At 43.9% G+C, this 17185-nt stretch overlaps 1 protein-coding gene across 2 annotated transcripts in view; it reads left to right on the top strand.

Moving 5' to 3' along the window:
- Positions 1-17185, top strand: part of kirrel3l (kirre like nephrin family adhesion molecule 3, like) — a 47847-nt gene that overhangs the window by 23751 nt on the left and 6911 nt on the right. For both annotated transcript variants that reach the window (XM_019872887.1, XM_019872886.1), the window contains exons 2-11: positions 5281-5436; positions 7490-7639; positions 9994-10151; positions 11266-11416; positions 11520-11625; positions 11908-12056; positions 12161-12288; positions 15418-15544; positions 15652-15752; positions 16448-16646. In XM_019872887.1, the coding sequence (XP_019728446.1) occupies positions 5281-5436; positions 7490-7639; positions 9994-10151; positions 11266-11416; positions 11520-11625; positions 11908-12056; positions 12161-12288; positions 15418-15544; positions 15652-15752; positions 16448-16646 (1425 nt within the window). The remainder of the gene's footprint in view (positions 1-5280; positions 5437-7489; positions 7640-9993; positions 10152-11265; positions 11417-11519; positions 11626-11907; positions 12057-12160; positions 12289-15417; positions 15545-15651; positions 15753-16447; positions 16647-17185) is intronic.

Raw genomic sequence — 17185 nt, 5'->3', positions numbered from 1 at the left:
ATATACACACACACACACACACACACACACACATACATGCCGGAAGTAAAGAAATTGCAAGAAAGTGCAAATGCTGAATTTGTGAACAGAAGACGGTGCAATATATCCAAAACAACTTGTATACTGTATTTGTGCTATCGTCAAAAGCCGCCAGAGTGGAAATGCAAGATTAAAAAAATTTAAAAAAAAAACATTTAATATAACATGTAATGTGTTCACATGTTTACAACATCTCCTTGTCTAGCATCATTGGAAAAAATGCATGAAAGTGGCCAGTCATTCAGGTGGCCTGGCCTTTTGCTAAAACTATTTCTATGTTGGTTCAACAGCTGGAAACAAATCCATCCACTTATTTAGCAGCTACGTCAAGTAGCCTGCGCCTTCTCCTTTTTGACTTGTATTGGAAGCCGGCTGTGATGTCCAAGTCCCGGTGCCCACAGACCCCAATGATTTTTTGTGCTACGTTGTTTGTCCATTTTTTACCTTGCATGTATTTGCCCTCTATGTGACGAAGTAGCATATTCTCAAAGTTGTTTGGCTCTGATGCAGCTTTATAAATTTGCACCTATGTGCACAAACTGTATATATGTAATTGCATCATGAGATTTGTGCAATTTACGTTCCGCATTACCACCATTTGTCTTCTATCCTTGTTGAGCAAATTTTTTGTGGATCTTGTGCTGTTTCCGTGTTTGTTCAAACACCACGCTTGTCCCCTGGTTGCATCTGTGAGTGGCTGAACGTGCGTGGCCGGAAGCTCACGTAACTTACGCTAAAAAGCTATTTTGAATGAGAGAGGTGCTAAAATTAAATAACACGTAAATAAAATGGTTTTCAGACTTTTCACCAATAAAAAATAAAAACTACATGAATGCTCTCACTTTGTGATTAGATGGGCGGAACTTCCGCCCTCAGGCGCAGGGGGTTTCCACTCGAGCTAAAAATAGATTGGCTTTTGGGCTCACTTCCCACTGTGGCAGTACAGAACAACCCCGGAGTGAACGAGGTTGTGCATGTTTGCTGTCATCTCTTATTTTGCGGATCCAATAATTGACATGATTAATAGACGACACAAATTATATGACATTACAGTCAATCAGCTATTTTGCAAAAAAATGCAAAATATCGGCCGTTTTCGATCCACTCAAACAGATCGGTGTAAATTCTACCCTTTGTTGGTGTACGCGTGGGTTTGAAAGCTGACATATAGGAATGCATCTCACAGTACAGGTTTACATTTGAAGCTAAAAGTCTGGCAAGTAAGTCAGAGAGACCATTTTATTTGCATTGCACTTTTCACGAAAGCCTTCGTATATACACACACATACGCATATACATACAAGAGTTAAGAAACAGAGTACTGTAAATGCTGAATTTGTGGCAATAAGCTTTAAAGGTAACATTAATCCAACACATGCAAAACGACTAATCCATAGAGTGGGAATGTCGGGAATACATGAATGAGTCCATGAATAGAATTAAGGTAGGGAAGCAAAACAAGTCAAATCCAGTGCAGTGATTTTGGCTTTTTAAGAGTCACATTTGTATTTTCATCATTTTCATTTCTATTTGATTCAATTGCAGCCAATAGCAAAGCTCCACGTTAAGTCTGGTGAGAAGTGTGTTTGTGGACTGCATACTTGTGTGCGAGTGAGAATCTTCAGACTGCCTCCACCGTTCCCTTTGTGTGCCTCTGTTCCTCCCTCGCTCCCTATCAGGAACGTATTCATGTAATTAAGCCGCTAATACACCGTTAAAGAATTGTCTAATTCGGCAACGAGGAATTAAAGGAATCTGGCATGAGTCATTAGCCAGTCGAGATGTTCTGTAGAGCCTTTTCAATAAGGGATCTGGAGAGCTGTGAATCACTCGCTACAGCACACAATCGTCACTCTATTTTTGTATGGCTCCATATGAAGCATTAATTGCTAAGTGTGAGCATACAAAATTGTGTGTGGGTGTGGTATAGACAAACACTTCGCAGCATGTAATCCGTTGAAACAATCAGCCAATGAAGTGAATTATTACCCATTGTACACAGTTAGATACACTGGGCCAGATACCTAATTGCAATCTTTTTTTTTTGCACCCTCTCTTTGGCAGCACAAAAAGAAAAATCTCAATCTGCTTCTGCTGGGGGAGGATTATGAAACTGCTCATTACCTTATGAATGTAGAATGTTAGACAGGCAAGAGTGTAAAGTGACACTTTCTGATGGAAAATGTCGGTCCTCATTCGGCATCCGACAGCCCCAGCTCCAAGGCTCACTGGCATGCTCAAATTGGCCCCCCTTTTGATTCACACACATGCAGCCTACCTGCCGCTCAATAGGCCATTCCAACACTTTTGTGAGAGTGGGGCGCAGACACACAAAACACGAGTGCACCAATGACACATTTTTATTTCTTGGGTGAGCTTTTCGTAACATCCTCTGTGGGTCAGGTGGATAAAACAGGCTTTATGACACCAAGCAGTTTGGTTGGTTCAACTGGGAACACATTGGTTCGGTAAACCCATGAGAAACTCAGCTCAACTCAACTGTATTTATAGACCACTTTAAAACAACTACCGCTGTATACAAAGGGCTGTACATGGAGCAAATATCATATATACAACAATAAACAATAAAACAAGAAATTAATAACAAAGACAGTAGGAAGCACAAAACAGGAAAACTAAGATCAAGTCTGAGTCATGCTGAGTCAAAAGCCAAAGAATACAAATGAGTATTGAGACGGGTTTTAAAGATGGGCATCGAGGGGGCTTGCCAAATGTTCAGTGGGAAGTCATTCCAAAGAGAGAGACCAGCAATGAAAGTTTTTGGTGCCTCTCATAATGTCTGGTCTGCAGGTGTGTGGGGGTGGAGGAGCTCAAAGAGGTAAGGTGGAGCAAGGCCATTTAAAGATTTGAAAACAAATAACAGGATCTTAAAAAGAACTCTAAAATGCATAGGGAGCCAGTGAAGAGATGTGAAGAGTAGGAGTTTTGTGCTCCCTCTTACGAGTACCAGTCAAGAGGCAAGCAGCAGCATTCTGGACCAACTGGAGATGCTTAATGGAGGATTGGCTGACTCCAAAGTAAAGTGCATTACTGTAATCCAACCAGAATGTGACGAAGGCATGAATTGCTCTTTCAAAGTGCTCATGAGAAAGGAGAGGTTTTACTTTAGCTTGCTGCCTAAGATGAAAGGGCTTCAATATTTCATACTGTGCCACTAGTCAACAACCTTTCCGGTACAGTTCACTTGCGTAGTGTGGAATGACCACACACAGTTGCCCATTCCGACTGATCGAGATTCAACAGTAACATGGTGAACTGAACTGAGCTGTTCAGTTAAAACGTGGCTTCAGAGTATTCACTTTCCTTTTTCAATGTTTGGGGGTGTCTAACAATGTATTTCACCATTCATAAAAGAACACGTAAGACTCGCCGCGCATGTGCATGTTTTATCGTGTTTCGAAAAGATAGCATCTAGATGGGAAAGACAGTTGTGATTGCTGTTAAAAATGTTCTTCCAAAGACTTGTTGAGTTTTGTGTTTTTACATCTCGATAACACTCTTGCTACATGCACGTCACCAGAACCACACGGTATTAAATTGAAACAATCTTGCTGCCAAAATTAAACGATTCAACCATCAGCCGTTGGTTCAAATGTTCAGTCTATAATTTGAAGTCACTGAGCGCAGTTCAGTTCGATTTGCTGCAGTACGGTTTTGGAAGGGTAAACCCTGATCAGGCTTTCATTATGGGTTGTGTCATTAACATACAGTAAATCCATAATGGTTTTTAATTACTTACTATTGCATATCTATTGTTATATCTGTTACAGCTGCCTACTGTAACTCTCGTGTTATAATCGTGTCCCATGAAGGTTGGTACACTGAAAGAATTGTGTCTAAAGTCCTGTACGATACAGATCGGTTTTCTGCATACCCTTCGAAACATTTGTTCATCGGAATGCAAAACATAAAAAAAAACCCCGAAAAGCTCAGTTGAGACTGAGCTTTGCTTTAATTATGCTGCTAGGTGGCAGAGGCAGTGGGAGGGAGAGGCTGAGGGACAGGGTTGAGTCCGCAGACCCTCCCTGAGATGAAGTGGATAATTGAGTGTGGAATAAACACTGCCAACAAGCAGCCCCATTCAAACTCAAAAAGAGAATGGTGCAAGAAAGAGGAGGGGGAAGCGGGAAAAAAAGAGGGTGAGAATGCAAGCAAAAATCCCCGCCACCCTGCTTAGGGGATGGGGATGGGGGGGGGGGGGGGGGGGGGGGGGGGGGGGGGGGGGGGGGGGTGGCTGTTATTGAAAAGCTATTAAACTTGCATTTAGCAGGATTGATTGAGAATGAAGAGACCTATTAAAAGAGAGGGACAAGACAGTCCAACCAAGAGAAGCAGTTCAGGAAGGGTTGGGGTGGAGGGGGGGGGGACTTAGCCCAGCCTGAATAGTGGCCTCTTTATCTCCCCCAGTCCCCCCTTCCCTTCCATTCTCCATTGAGCAACAATGAAAGAGAGAAGGAGAATGAGTTTTTCTTTTTTTAAAGTCTCCCGACTCACACAGAGAGCCCACTTAGATAACCAACCAACTGTCTCTTTCCCCGCCTACGGATTAGTTACCTCTGGAGTGCCGCCATCTTCCCCTTGGCTGTATAGGGTTTGTAATACTCAATCTTTATCATAGTGCCACAAACATTTGGAAACCATATTGCTGTTGTGTCTCGCTGCACGTGTACTTTGGTTGTGTGCGCTTATGTGTCTGAAGGCCAGCCAACCGTTCCATTGAGAGTGTGTAGCGCACTTCAACACGGCAGCACAACGGCGGCAGGTGTCTCTGCTGAATTTGAAGCGCCTCACACAAAAGGGGTCCCTGGGGACCTTTGGTGCTGTTTTAATTGTTGAACATCCATTTTTACTTCAAGTACACTGAAAGAGTGGCAGATTTTTCCGCCCCCCCCGAAGTGCTTCGTGCTAGTAAGCATACAAGCATATGGACTTGGGGAAAGAGTTAAATAAGTTATAAGGCAATGCTGACTCTTCTTCTTGGAAGGGATATTTATAGGGAGGGGAAATATTCAGTGTTCACACAAATCAGCGTCCACCATCTCTTGAAAATGTCAGTTTATTGAGCCATCACCTTCACAGGGCTACTTTCACTCTCCCAACCCTACACACCTGCTGCCATTCACTCGATGTGAGGCGTTGTGTTGCAATTTGTACACGATTTGCCCTGAAAATGTCAATTCTTGTCAGATTCACAACATGTTTCTCCTTCTGTCCTTGCAGCCGCCACCCGAGCAGCCTACTTCTCCCAGCAGCCTCAGGACCAGGTGGTGGTGTCTGGGCAGTCCGTGACTCTACCATGTGTCATTGTGGGCTACCGGGGGATGGTGCAGTGGACCAAAGACGGACTGGCTTTGGGTGGAGAGAGAGACCTACCAGGTATGATCTCACTCTGCTTCTCACCCAAGATGACTGAAACTGGACCTTCAAGGTTCGTTGTCAAGATGCCAGGCCAACTGTAATCAAATTTGTTTTAGTCCTACAATCACACACAGATCTAAATCAATGCCGTGCCGCATTTAACAAGAAAAATGAATACACATACACGACTCACTGATATTCAGCTTTCGGGTGAAATGCACTCTCACCTTTACAGGTGAACTTAATGTGATCTTCTTTAAATGTTTGAATTCTGGTCAGTGTTTCGGTACTTTTTTTTGCACAACTTGCTGTTCTCTTACAAGGAACTGAACAGGTGTTTGATACATGGAAAGGATGCCTTCTGTGCCTTTCTGTGACTCAGACAGTCTCTTTTTTCTCTGTTGCAACCCACTGATGACACTCTGTGGCATTTTTAGTTCAGTGCCCACCTTCCTTACTCTTGACTGGTGGTGGAAGAGAATCTTTACGTGTGTGGTGCTCTGTGTTGAGATTTTAGGAGCACCCAACCCGACAAAATATGTCGTGCCCAGCATCAAGCATACTTTTTTTTTGTGTCAAAGTGGGTTCCCCAGACGCCAAGAAGTATTTTCCAAACCAAGTTTTCTCTTGGCGACAAAGCCATCTCAACAATGCTCCGCCTGTGCTCCTTTTTGAAAACCCTCACGTAACATCAGCGTACATCCGGGACCTTCTCTTCTTCTTTGTTTTAGCGAGTTCACATGTGATCACGCGAGATTTCTGCCTCTGAAGACATTTGCGGTGGAAGAAAACCTTTATGCAAAACATTATGCAATAAAACAAAACTTTGTGTGAGGTGCTCTGTCTTGAGGTTTTCAGAACATCCCATACATTTTTTTAATCCTTTTGTAGGGATTCTGAAAAAGAAGATTATATATAGCATACATTTTAAGGTTGAAAAATATTTGTGTGTGAACTTGGCCTTTGTGGAAGTACCGGTACATTTTCTTTAGGTGAGTATACTCGAATACAGCCGGTAGTTTCTTATTCCGATCAATGGCAGACCCCATTAGAAACCAAAGCTCTCTTCCTTAACCATTTAGGTTTTACAAGATCGACTGGTGAAAGGTTGGCGACTGCTGCGCACACATAACGTGATTTGCTGTCTAGCTTTTTAAGGTTTTTGTAGGAAGGTAGATAATCGATCAACTTTTCGCACTGACATTTGATGGCGGACGGATTGCCTCTTGGCCCCAGAGGCCCTGCCACCTTCTTTATTGTGTCTGTTCTTCAAGGACAGACTCCTCATGTGTTTCATTTCCCACCTCATGCTGCTTTTCACTCACTTGCCTATTAGACAAATACCATTCGGTTTCAGGGGTGGAGCATCATTAAAAACTGAGGGAGGGCAGGGATGAGGGGTTTTTGTTAGCAGACAAGAGTAATGGTGATGACATGGGAGCGTACAAGAGAAACGTGGCTTGTCCCGATCCTCCTCTCATCATTATCGCTGCATCTCTCCTCTTTGCCTTTCTTGCTGCGGACATTTATCATCCCAGGTGGATCCCTGTGAGACTGCTCGCACCTTTGCTTAAGATCACTTTCAGAAATACCAGTCAGCTGAATCCCACCTCTCCTTCTCCGTTTCCCCACTACAGTATTTGCCTTTGAAACGTTTGATTTACCTTCTCTTTCCGAAGACTCCGTTCTTAAGTCATGTGTGAGTCAAGTTGGTGTTTAATAATAATGAAGATGGTGCACTTAAATTACACTAATAAATTAGAATTGTAACACTAAATTTTTTGCTAGGTTTCCAAAACATGTGTATGTCTGTGAGAGACCTCACGCTGCTTTTCTCTCACACACACACACACACACACACACACACACACACACACACACACACACACACGCACACACACGCACACACAATGGCTCAATCCTACCGAGGTGCCGCCTGCGTTCATTTGTAACTTAAACAGCTTTTCCACATTTCTTAGCGCTTTGTCCAAATGGGCTCTGTAGTTGTGTCATTATGTGTTTATTGTTGCTTGGTTTGTGGCTGACTGTTGTGTGCGCTGGCTTCACGCAGGCTGGACGCGCTACTCCTTAATGGGCGACCCGCTATCAGGCGAGCACAGCTTGCTGATCGATTCGGCAGAGCTGGTGGATGATGCCGTGTACGAGTGTCAGGCGACACAGGCGGGCCTGCGCTCCCACCGAGCCAAGCTCACTGTACTAGGTAAGATACGCAGCTCAGACTGCCACAGCTTGAGAACAATCCGAACACATCAAACGAGACATAAGTACAAAGACGGGCATTATAAAAAAAAAGGAAGTCGAGCACAATGCGTAATTATCCCATTCAGAACACCAGCGGGCAGACAAATGAAAACTGTATTGCATTCTAGGCAATATCACCGACCTCTTTAAAGGCTTTACCATTAATAAAATGATTTCTTATCACCACTCGGCAACAACCCCTCAGTGATAACTCTAATTTCGTGATGGAAATGAAATGCTGGGGGAATAATTCTGTTAAAGCTCAGCCAAGAGAGCCTGATGGAGGAAGGAAAAAAAAAAAAAAAAAGAAGAAGTAAACACTTTCAAGACTGTGGACGTCGTGGCTAATGTGATTGCAGGAATCACAAATGACTGGAGTAGTCACTTGAAAGTCAAGGTCTGCATAGTTAGCACATTTTACGGTGAGCCACAACATTTGTCAACCGCAAGGCAGTTTTTACATTAACGCGATGTGAGTGATCCACTTCTTCACGCAGACATTGAGGGGTGAGGAATGGGGGGGGGTTGCAAATGATTGTGTGTCTGTCTGTTGAGTGGGTGCTGTGGGGGTGTGGGGGGCATCCAGGTCTTGTGGGAATGAGCAAAGCACTGCTGGCATCTGGTGGCATTTGAAGGAATGTCACTCCCCATGTATCGACTTCAGCCCGGCAAGCGTTATAAAAGAAGCAAGTCAGAGGCGACAAGCATAGGACACGACATGATGATGGGAAAATTTACCCAGTCAAGCGATCTTATCGTTATTCGTTTACTTATCCAGATTTGACCGATAAGCGTACAGACGAGTCTAAATATGGACTGGACCTACAGTTGATGGCTCCTGAAACTTAGGTGTATTGTCTTATATTGGCAGAAGTCTCATTTATCAAGCATATAGTCATCCTTGATTCCTTTGATGAATTGTTTTTGTATTTTAGTGCAATTGCTATTTTAAGCTAATAGGATTGCCAAAATGTCTATATATGAGTTCGATCACTTTTGTCATTTGTTAATCGATCTCACTGTACGCTTACCATTGTAATTAAGTTCAGAGTTATTTTCAGTCACACTGCAAAACAAATACCCATACATTATTTTTTTTTTTTAAATCCGAGGAAAAAGATCACGAAATGCAGGCAGCAACATCTGCACTTGACTGAGTTGTGTCAGAAAAGTTCCAGGACTGACGTCACACAAGATGTATTTCCAAGTTTTGCCCCTTCAAAACAATCCCCCCGGAGTCCAACACACTTACAGTACCCAACTTTTTTTTTGCCACGCGTTTGAAATGATTCCCCCGAGATCCTCAGCAGCTTCGTCATCGTGGCCGTCATTTGATTCTGAGCAAGAAAAGTATGAAAACATCTTCATAAAGTGCACTCTAATTGATCGAGACTGGTGGATGATGGGAAACTGTGCTCTTTCATCGACAGAAATGAGAAGGAGCGCTTCTCAGGCTATGCGTTTATATATGAAGGCAAAACAAGAGCTAAAGAAGGTGCAGGGGGACTTTTTTTTCCCTGTGCATGTATATTTGCGTGCAGTTGCCTGCATGCCAAAGCAATCTGGAGTTAACGTCTGGAGTGCAGTCGGGGGAATCGGCATGGAAATTAAAATCACCTAGCACTCGGATTCCATTAGTGTCCATGCAACAGCAACGGAAGGACCTCTGACAATTCAGACGTACACAGTGAAATTGGTTCGGTGGAGGGAGCGAAAAAGGCCAACACAAACCCTACATTCATGCCGCTCCTTATTGGTCCGGGAAATGGACGCCCTCATCAGGGGTGGCACGCTCGGCTTGCCAGTGCTGTGTGAGAAACCATGCAAATAAATGAACAAATAAGCAATTCAGTCCAAACCTCGCTCAGCAACAGTGGGAGCCATTGCAACAATAATGCTAGCCTCTGAAAAGGAAATAAAGGATGCAAAGTGTGTTATTTTCTCCTACGATGAGAAAACAGACATCATAACTTGTTTGAACTTGTTTGCTTCTTTTAATGTCACAACTTTGGGGACATACTACAACATGATCCATGACTTGAGCTGGATCAGAAATTCTTTTTTGAAGATAATAATACTCAATGAGTAGAATATTCATAAAACAATGTTTATTGGTGTACGTTGTAGTGGTGCCCAAATCAAATTGCGGTTTGCTCTTTTAGCCATCAATCCATTTTCCTGGATTCTTTTCCTTTGGGTGAGAGCCTGGGTACACCCTGGACTTGGTCGCCAGTCAGTCGCAAAAGCATATAAACAGAGTCAGTGAATTTCATGTGTTTTGTATTGAGCGATGAGTGTGTTATTGCTTTCCAGTCCCTCCTTCAGATCCTTTGGTGGAGGGAGGCCCCGTTGTGCGTCTTAAAGCCCACACGTCACACAACCTCACCTGCAGATCCTACGGAGCCAAGCCTGCTGCAGAGATCACCTGGTACAGAGATGGAGAAGTCATGGAGACAGCCATTTACTCCAAGGTACAAGGAGCAAGTTCTCGCCATCATCTCCCCCCCCCGGTACTCACCCATGATGTTGCTCGCAAGAGATTTGCAAGCAAAAACCTTTCAAATACAGTCCACCTCTTTCCTCTAGTTTTCCTCCATGGTTTTCAATCACCACCCTTTTCTCATAAGGTTTGCTCAAATGGCTCTCTGCAGTCCCCCTCCCATTTTCACTCACGCCTCTCCACTCCGCCTGCTCCCCCCTTCGACTCCCACTAACCCCCTTGCTCCCCCCCCCCCCACCCCTCCCTTCTGCTAATGCAGTGACACTACAGCATAACTGGAGCATGCCAAAGCTCAGACAGGCATGAGGGTTTCATACAGTAGAGTTTTCTGCAGAGAGAGAATCACCAACACAACAATGCAGAAACACAATGGTGGTGCGGCGGAGCGTGAGTCAGCCACGGCTGGGAAAGTGTCACATTTTTCATGCTCTCTGAGCACGCTAAACGACGCTAACCACCACATTTAAGGAGGCGAGCGCTTGCAGTGAGAGGGGATGGCGGGGAAGAAGAGAGGGGGTACACATAAGAAACAAAGAAAAATTCCATCCACTAACATTTTTTAAAAAAAGGGTATATTTCTTGCTGAGGAAGACAAAGAATCGCTCCATTGATTTTGGTGTCCAGGAGAAAATGCCCAGCGTGTCTTTTCTTTTTTCCAGAAAATGTGACATTTCTGCCACGTGCTGTCACCACCCAAAAACAGACTCGCTAGCGATTTGGCCATTACACTCTTCTCCCTTCTCTGTGTGTGGGTGTGTGTGTGTGAAAGAGAGTGAGCAGTATGCATTACCCTGAGAATCTACACCTTGCCTCACTTAGGCGTATTGATTTCTGTAAGCAGTAAATAGATTTAAAAGACGATGACAAACAAGGCGCTGACGACAAACGCTCTCAGAAATGTCGGAACAGCAAAAAATCCCCGCGCTGCCTCGTAAAACATACTAATATATTTCATCGCCGGTGCCAAAGAATTTTAAATTAAAATAGCGTTACTGGCGTACGCATCAAACTAAAAATAAGATGACATATAGCTGATGTAGTGTGGCTTGCAGCTGAGCCTAACAGCTATTGTGTATGGTTGCCAGACACTGATGGAAGATGGGAAGAGGGAGGCAGCTGTCAGCATGCTTCCAATCATCCCAGAGGACAGCGACTCCGGCCGCACCTACACCTGCAGGGTTCTCAACCCAGCTGCCCCTGCTGGAAGGCAGACATCCATCACTATCAATGTCCAACGTGAGTCCCAAACATGCACTCATCCGCGTTCTCATCCAATGACCAAAAGGAGAAGTGGTCATGTCAAAATTGGGTCTGCTAATTTTTGCATCACATCTTGCAGACCCTCCATCTGTGGTTTTGTCAGTCCAGCCTCAGACAGTGACCGAAGGTGCCAAGGTTCTCTTCATATGCACCGCTTCAGCCAATCCGGAAATTATTGGCTACAGGTAGAGGCGCCCTCTTTTGAAGACGTTTTAAATTGAGCAAAATGAAGAATATGTATCGTCTCTGCCGGTAGGACGCTATGCCGAATAGCACATCACCCCGAGAAGGGGAAAAAAAAGTGCACGTGTTTGAATAATTTGCTTGAATGAGCAGCTTGATTGGCAGCATTTGATTATGATTGGCACACGCTATGAATGAGCTAATAGCCACTTTGATATGCATGGCTAAGTACCTTCCCTGAACTAATAATCTGAATGCATGATGTGATTATTCGTCCGCCGCAGGTGGTCGAAAGGAGGAGTCCCCATCTCTGAGGCGAATGGCGACAGTCTGGAGGTGACCGTGGACCATTCCTACTTCACAGATCCGGTCTCCTGTGCGGTATCCAACTCTGTGGGCAGCACCAATGTTAGCACCCTGGTTGATGTTCAGTGTAAGTTGAACCGAAGGACTGTAAACAAAGCCGCTACATTGAAGTTGCGAGGCATAGGTGTTAAGCGATAAGCATATTGATTCAAACTGTCTGCTTCCCCGCAGTTGGCCCCAGATTGCTGTCGGGGCCAAAGCCAATGACTGTGGATATTGGGATGGATGCAGCGTTCACTTGCACGTGGACTGGAAACCCTCCCTTGACCCTGGCTTGGACCAAACAAGGCTCAAGCGAGGTAAGGCGATATACAGCCATCTTGAAGATTCAACACTTCACCACTGATCACCGTCACCTTCAGAGTGAAACATTCACACATGGCCTTCAGGCATGACGCCTTCACACTTTTCTCTCTACGCATTCTTCAAAAAGCTGCGCTCACCATGCTCCCTGAGGTATAACGCCTCTGGCAGAGAACTGTCTGTCCACTGACAGATATACACAACATTGCTGTGCTCCGACTGGCTGTCATCGCAGTAAATCAATCAGACCAAGAAGCAGTCAGTCAACCGGTGCCGTTAAAACGTCCGCAGCTTATCAGGCATCAGGCAGCTCTAGCAGCATTTGAATAACCGTTTCAGAGAAGAACATTGCTATCCTGAGAAAGAAAAAAAAAAGCATTTTAGTGCAACACATCAGCACGATCCCACAGGAGCGCCTTTCCTTGCTACCAGTATTACTGTTAAAGACACGCAGGTGAAAATACCTTGAGTGAAAAACAACTGGAGATGCCGTGAGCGCCGTCGTCACATCTGAGAGTGAACGCCTTCGGCCCCTCTGAGGGAGCAAACTGACATTTTTTTTCAATCCACCCACCATCACTGTCCCTCACATTGCCCAGAGAAATAGACTAATTGGGTTACTTTGTAAGTGTGTTGAAAAAGAAAAGTGGCAAGTGCGAGAGGGGGACTGTGTGGAAATGGGTGGGAGGCCTGAGTGGAGGTAAATGGATTAAGCACAGCTTGATAGAATGACAGGATCAATGAGCTAAGGAGTGATGTGAGTGCAGCCGCTTCAGAGGCCCACTCACACCATTCCGTGGTGTCCGACCGTTGTGTCCTAACAATTTAAGGACAACAATCTTACCAAGCATCTCCCCAGCCTTTGTTTCAGTGTTCAAATATTGCGATTAGAGACAAGCAAATTATACCAAAACCGACAGTTGCCACCGGATGATGCAACTTGTGAGACGGGTTTCCAAGAAGTACAAGACCTACAGTTCAGTTCATCTCATTCCAGCTTGGGGTGGTAAACCCTGATTTGATTGGCATCAGGTCTTAGGGGAGGATGGCCGCATCAATTACGTAAATGGCTTGATATGCCGTTATGAACCACAGCATGATCGAAAAGTTGTACCATATTGGCCCGAATATAAGATGGCCCTGATTATAAGATGACCCCCTCTTTTTCAAGACTCAAGTTTGAAAAAAGACTTTTTAAACACCAAATTATTTTTTATACAGAAAATAATTACAGTACATCTGAAACAAATGATTATAACAATATATGTGAGAGAAAAAGCATGTTATTTTGCCTCATTCAAATCTTAATATCTGAACATTTAAATCCGTCAACTAAAATGCAATCACATTCATAAATGAATGGCTTCTGGTTTTTGAAATGTAAATTACATCGTAACTTCTCCTCAGCTGCCGGTTAACCTGGCCGATCTTCGACCCACTTTTCTCCAGATTGTCGCTATGTTTCTCCATTTTCTGTTATCTCTTCTATTATTTTCTTCTCTTTTCTTTCTTACCGCTATTTTTTTTTATTTTTCTTCTTCGTGCTACCACTATTTTTATTTTTATTCTTCATGACAGGCGTTCGCTTTGGCCTGGGGAGTCAAGTTCAGCATTCGCTTCAATGATATCTGGCGCCATCTAGTGTCGTGAATTGGTATAACGTCTAGACCCCGAATATAAGACGACCCGCACTTTTTCTTATTTCAATGCAAAAAACACCGTCTTAAATTCGGGCCAATACAGTATTTTGTTCTTGTGAGTAATCATTCTCAATCAACCGACAGACTGATATGTTCAGAACTCCACACTTTCGATTACTTTAGAACACTAATGAGGGGAAAATTGTTTGACCGAGTAGAAGAGACAGGAAGAGCACCGGGAAACTAAGAAGAGATGCAATTTAACTCATTCACTCCCAAAGACATATTTATATGTCTTTTCACACTCCTCACGTTCAACCCCAGATACTTTTTTTTGTCAATTTTTCCAAGATTTATGGTAAAAAAAAAAAAAGGGGTCTAGAATTGGCTGGTATTGAATGAGTTAATAAAAACTTCCATGCAAATGAGACATTTCAAACACACCTGTTCCACTAAGAAATATCTGCTGATTTCTCATTAGCACAGACATGAACCGGCAGTGATCATCTGCCGTATCCACCTGCTCCTCAAACCGCAGACATCTTACCTTGTTGCGCAGCAAAGTGAGAGAGGAACAAGGTCTACTTTCATATCCTCACACTTTAACAAAGATTGTGTGTGGTTATGATTAACAGAGAATATACTTTTCTAACACACTGAAGTATGTACTTCAACAAAAGGATGCTAGAGACCTATACGGGCGGATTCGATAATTTGGTATCTGTTTTGAATTTTTGACTCAAGGCAACATCTGTACTGCTCGGTACCGTATTGGCCTGAATATAAGACGGTGTTTTTTGCATTGAAATAAGACTGAAAAAGTGGGGGTCGTCTTACATTCGGGGTCTAGACATTATACCCATTCACGACACTAGATGGCGTCAGATATCATTGAAGCGAATGCAGAATTTGACTCACCAGGCCAAAGCGAACCCCTGTCACAAAGAATAAAAATAAAAATAGCGGTAGCACGAAGAAGAAAAATAAAAAATAGCAGTAAGAAAGAAAAGAGAAGAGAATAATAGAAGAGATAACAGAAAATAGAGAAACGTAGCGACAATCTGGAGAAAAGTGGGTCGAAGATCGGTCAGGTTAACCGGCAGCTGAGGAGAAGTTATGATGTAATTTATATTTCAAAAATCAGAAGCCATTCATTTACAAATGTGATTGCACTTTAGTTTACATATTTAAATGTTCAGATATTAAGATTTGAATGAGGAAAAATGACATGGTTTTTCTCTCAAATATGTTGTTATAATCATTTGTTTCAGATGTACTATAATTATTTTCTGCATAAAAATATATTTGGTGCTCAAAAAGTCTTTTTTCAATCTTGAGTCTTGAAAAAGAGGGGGTCGTCTTATAATCAGGGCCGTCTTATATTCGGGCCAATACGGTACAAATCAGCCTACGCGGGAACCCCAATGTGATTTGTCTGGAGTTGACAAACCTCCAGTCTCATCGGCATGTTCTGTCTTTCACCAGGTGCTGAGTAACAGCAACACGTTGCAGATCAAGTCTGTTACCCAGGCCGAGGCTGGGACTTACACCTGCAAGGCCATCGTTCCACGCATAGGAATTGCAGAAAGAGATGCCACTCTGACTGTAAATGGTGGGTTCCCTCCACAAATGGATTACTTTGACAATTTGCTCTGTCAGAATGTTTCCTCATTTCTTTGCTTCTCTTCTCTCCGTCTTTTTTTTTTCTCTTCACACTAGGCCCTCCTATCATCACAGCCGAGGCCACGCAGCATGCTGTGAAGCACTCCAAGGGCAAGCTGGAATGCAGGGTGGGAAGCAGCCCACCACCTTATAAGATCGTAAGTGAAACTCTTATCGCCCATGTTTGTGACATACATACTTCACCACCCACATATGAGCTATCACTTGGTAGACTCTGACCTCACTGTCACACTTTTGCACCAGGACATTTTCAGCCCGCCAATCAAGACACACACATTTTCAGCCCACTAATCAAGACATACACACATATTCAGTGGTGTAATTGCACTGGCATTAAATGAAGCGAAAGAAGTCGGGGGGAGCTGTGGGAGACGGGCTTCCGACAGGTTTCAGCCAAACTGCATTCAATTAGCGGCCCGAAAGGCATCACTCAGCTGACCGTGTTGAATCATGAATTTATGCTGGGCTGAGAGAGGATAATTGGGGTGCCTGAGTAGAGGGACAGAAGGACAGAGAGAGGGGGCGGGGGGTGGCCCTCTGCCCTGTGCTACAGACAGCAAAGTGGAGGCCCACTTCAGTGTGGCTGCCTCACCCTCCTCACAACTCACCTGCAGGGCGCACGTGGGAGGGTCCTTAAACATAAGCTCGTGAGACGGGTCAGGCTAATAGCACTTTTGAGGTCAGCAGAAAGAAAGTAGGACAGAGAGCAATGTGGGTAGCAGACTGAAGGGATCAAAGGGCGTACATGTATTTTCTTTACTCACTCGTGAAGAAACGTGTGTCGAAAAATCTTTCACCCGTCTATTATGTACGTTCTTGCTCCTTCCCACAGGTATGGTCCTTTGGAGACATTAGCCTTTCGTCCGGTTCCTCTGGTCGCTACTCAGTACAAACAGTAACCAGTGACCAAGGAGTTGTGTCCTCTCTGGTGCTCTCTGAAACCCTGGCGCCTGATTTTGAGCTGCGTTACAACTGTACTGCTTGGAACAACTTTGGCACCGGCACCGCTTTGGTCACGCTCAAGGAACAAGGTAAAGGCACAAGAATGGTGATATAAACCTAACCTGCAATTATAATGATTATTTTTATCATTATAAGATCATTATTATGATTCGGCGCCACGGTGGACAAATGTTAGCACATCCACCCCACAGTTCTGAGCATGGAGATTCAAATTCGCGATCTGGTGTCCTGGAGTGGAGTTTGCATGTTCTCCCCATGGTGGTGTGGGTTAGTGATGGGATTTTCGGCTCTTTTCGGTGATCCGGTTCATTTGGATCGGCTCAGTGAAAAGAGACGGCTCTTTTTGGCTCTCAAACAGCTCTTTTAACTTGAGCTTTTCGAATGACCATGTATAGGAAGGCGTTTTTAGCCGAAAAAAACGACCTTGTATAGTAAGGTGTTTTTAGATGAAAAAAACGACCATGTATAGGAAGGCGTTTTTAGCCGAAAAAAAAACGACCATGTATAGTAAGGCGTTTTTAGATGAAAAAAACAACCATGTATAGTAAGGCGTTTTAACCCAAAAAAAACGACCATGTATAGGAAGGCGTTTTTCGCCGAAAAAAAC

The sequence above is a fragment of the Hippocampus comes genome, unplaced genomic scaffold (assembly GCF_001891065.2).
Source record: "Hippocampus comes isolate QL1 unplaced genomic scaffold, H_comes_QL1_v1.1 scaffold242, whole genome shotgun sequence".
Taxonomy (NCBI): domain Eukaryota; kingdom Metazoa; phylum Chordata; class Actinopteri; order Syngnathiformes; family Syngnathidae; genus Hippocampus; species Hippocampus comes.
This window is presented reverse-complemented; position numbering and strand designations above follow the sequence as displayed.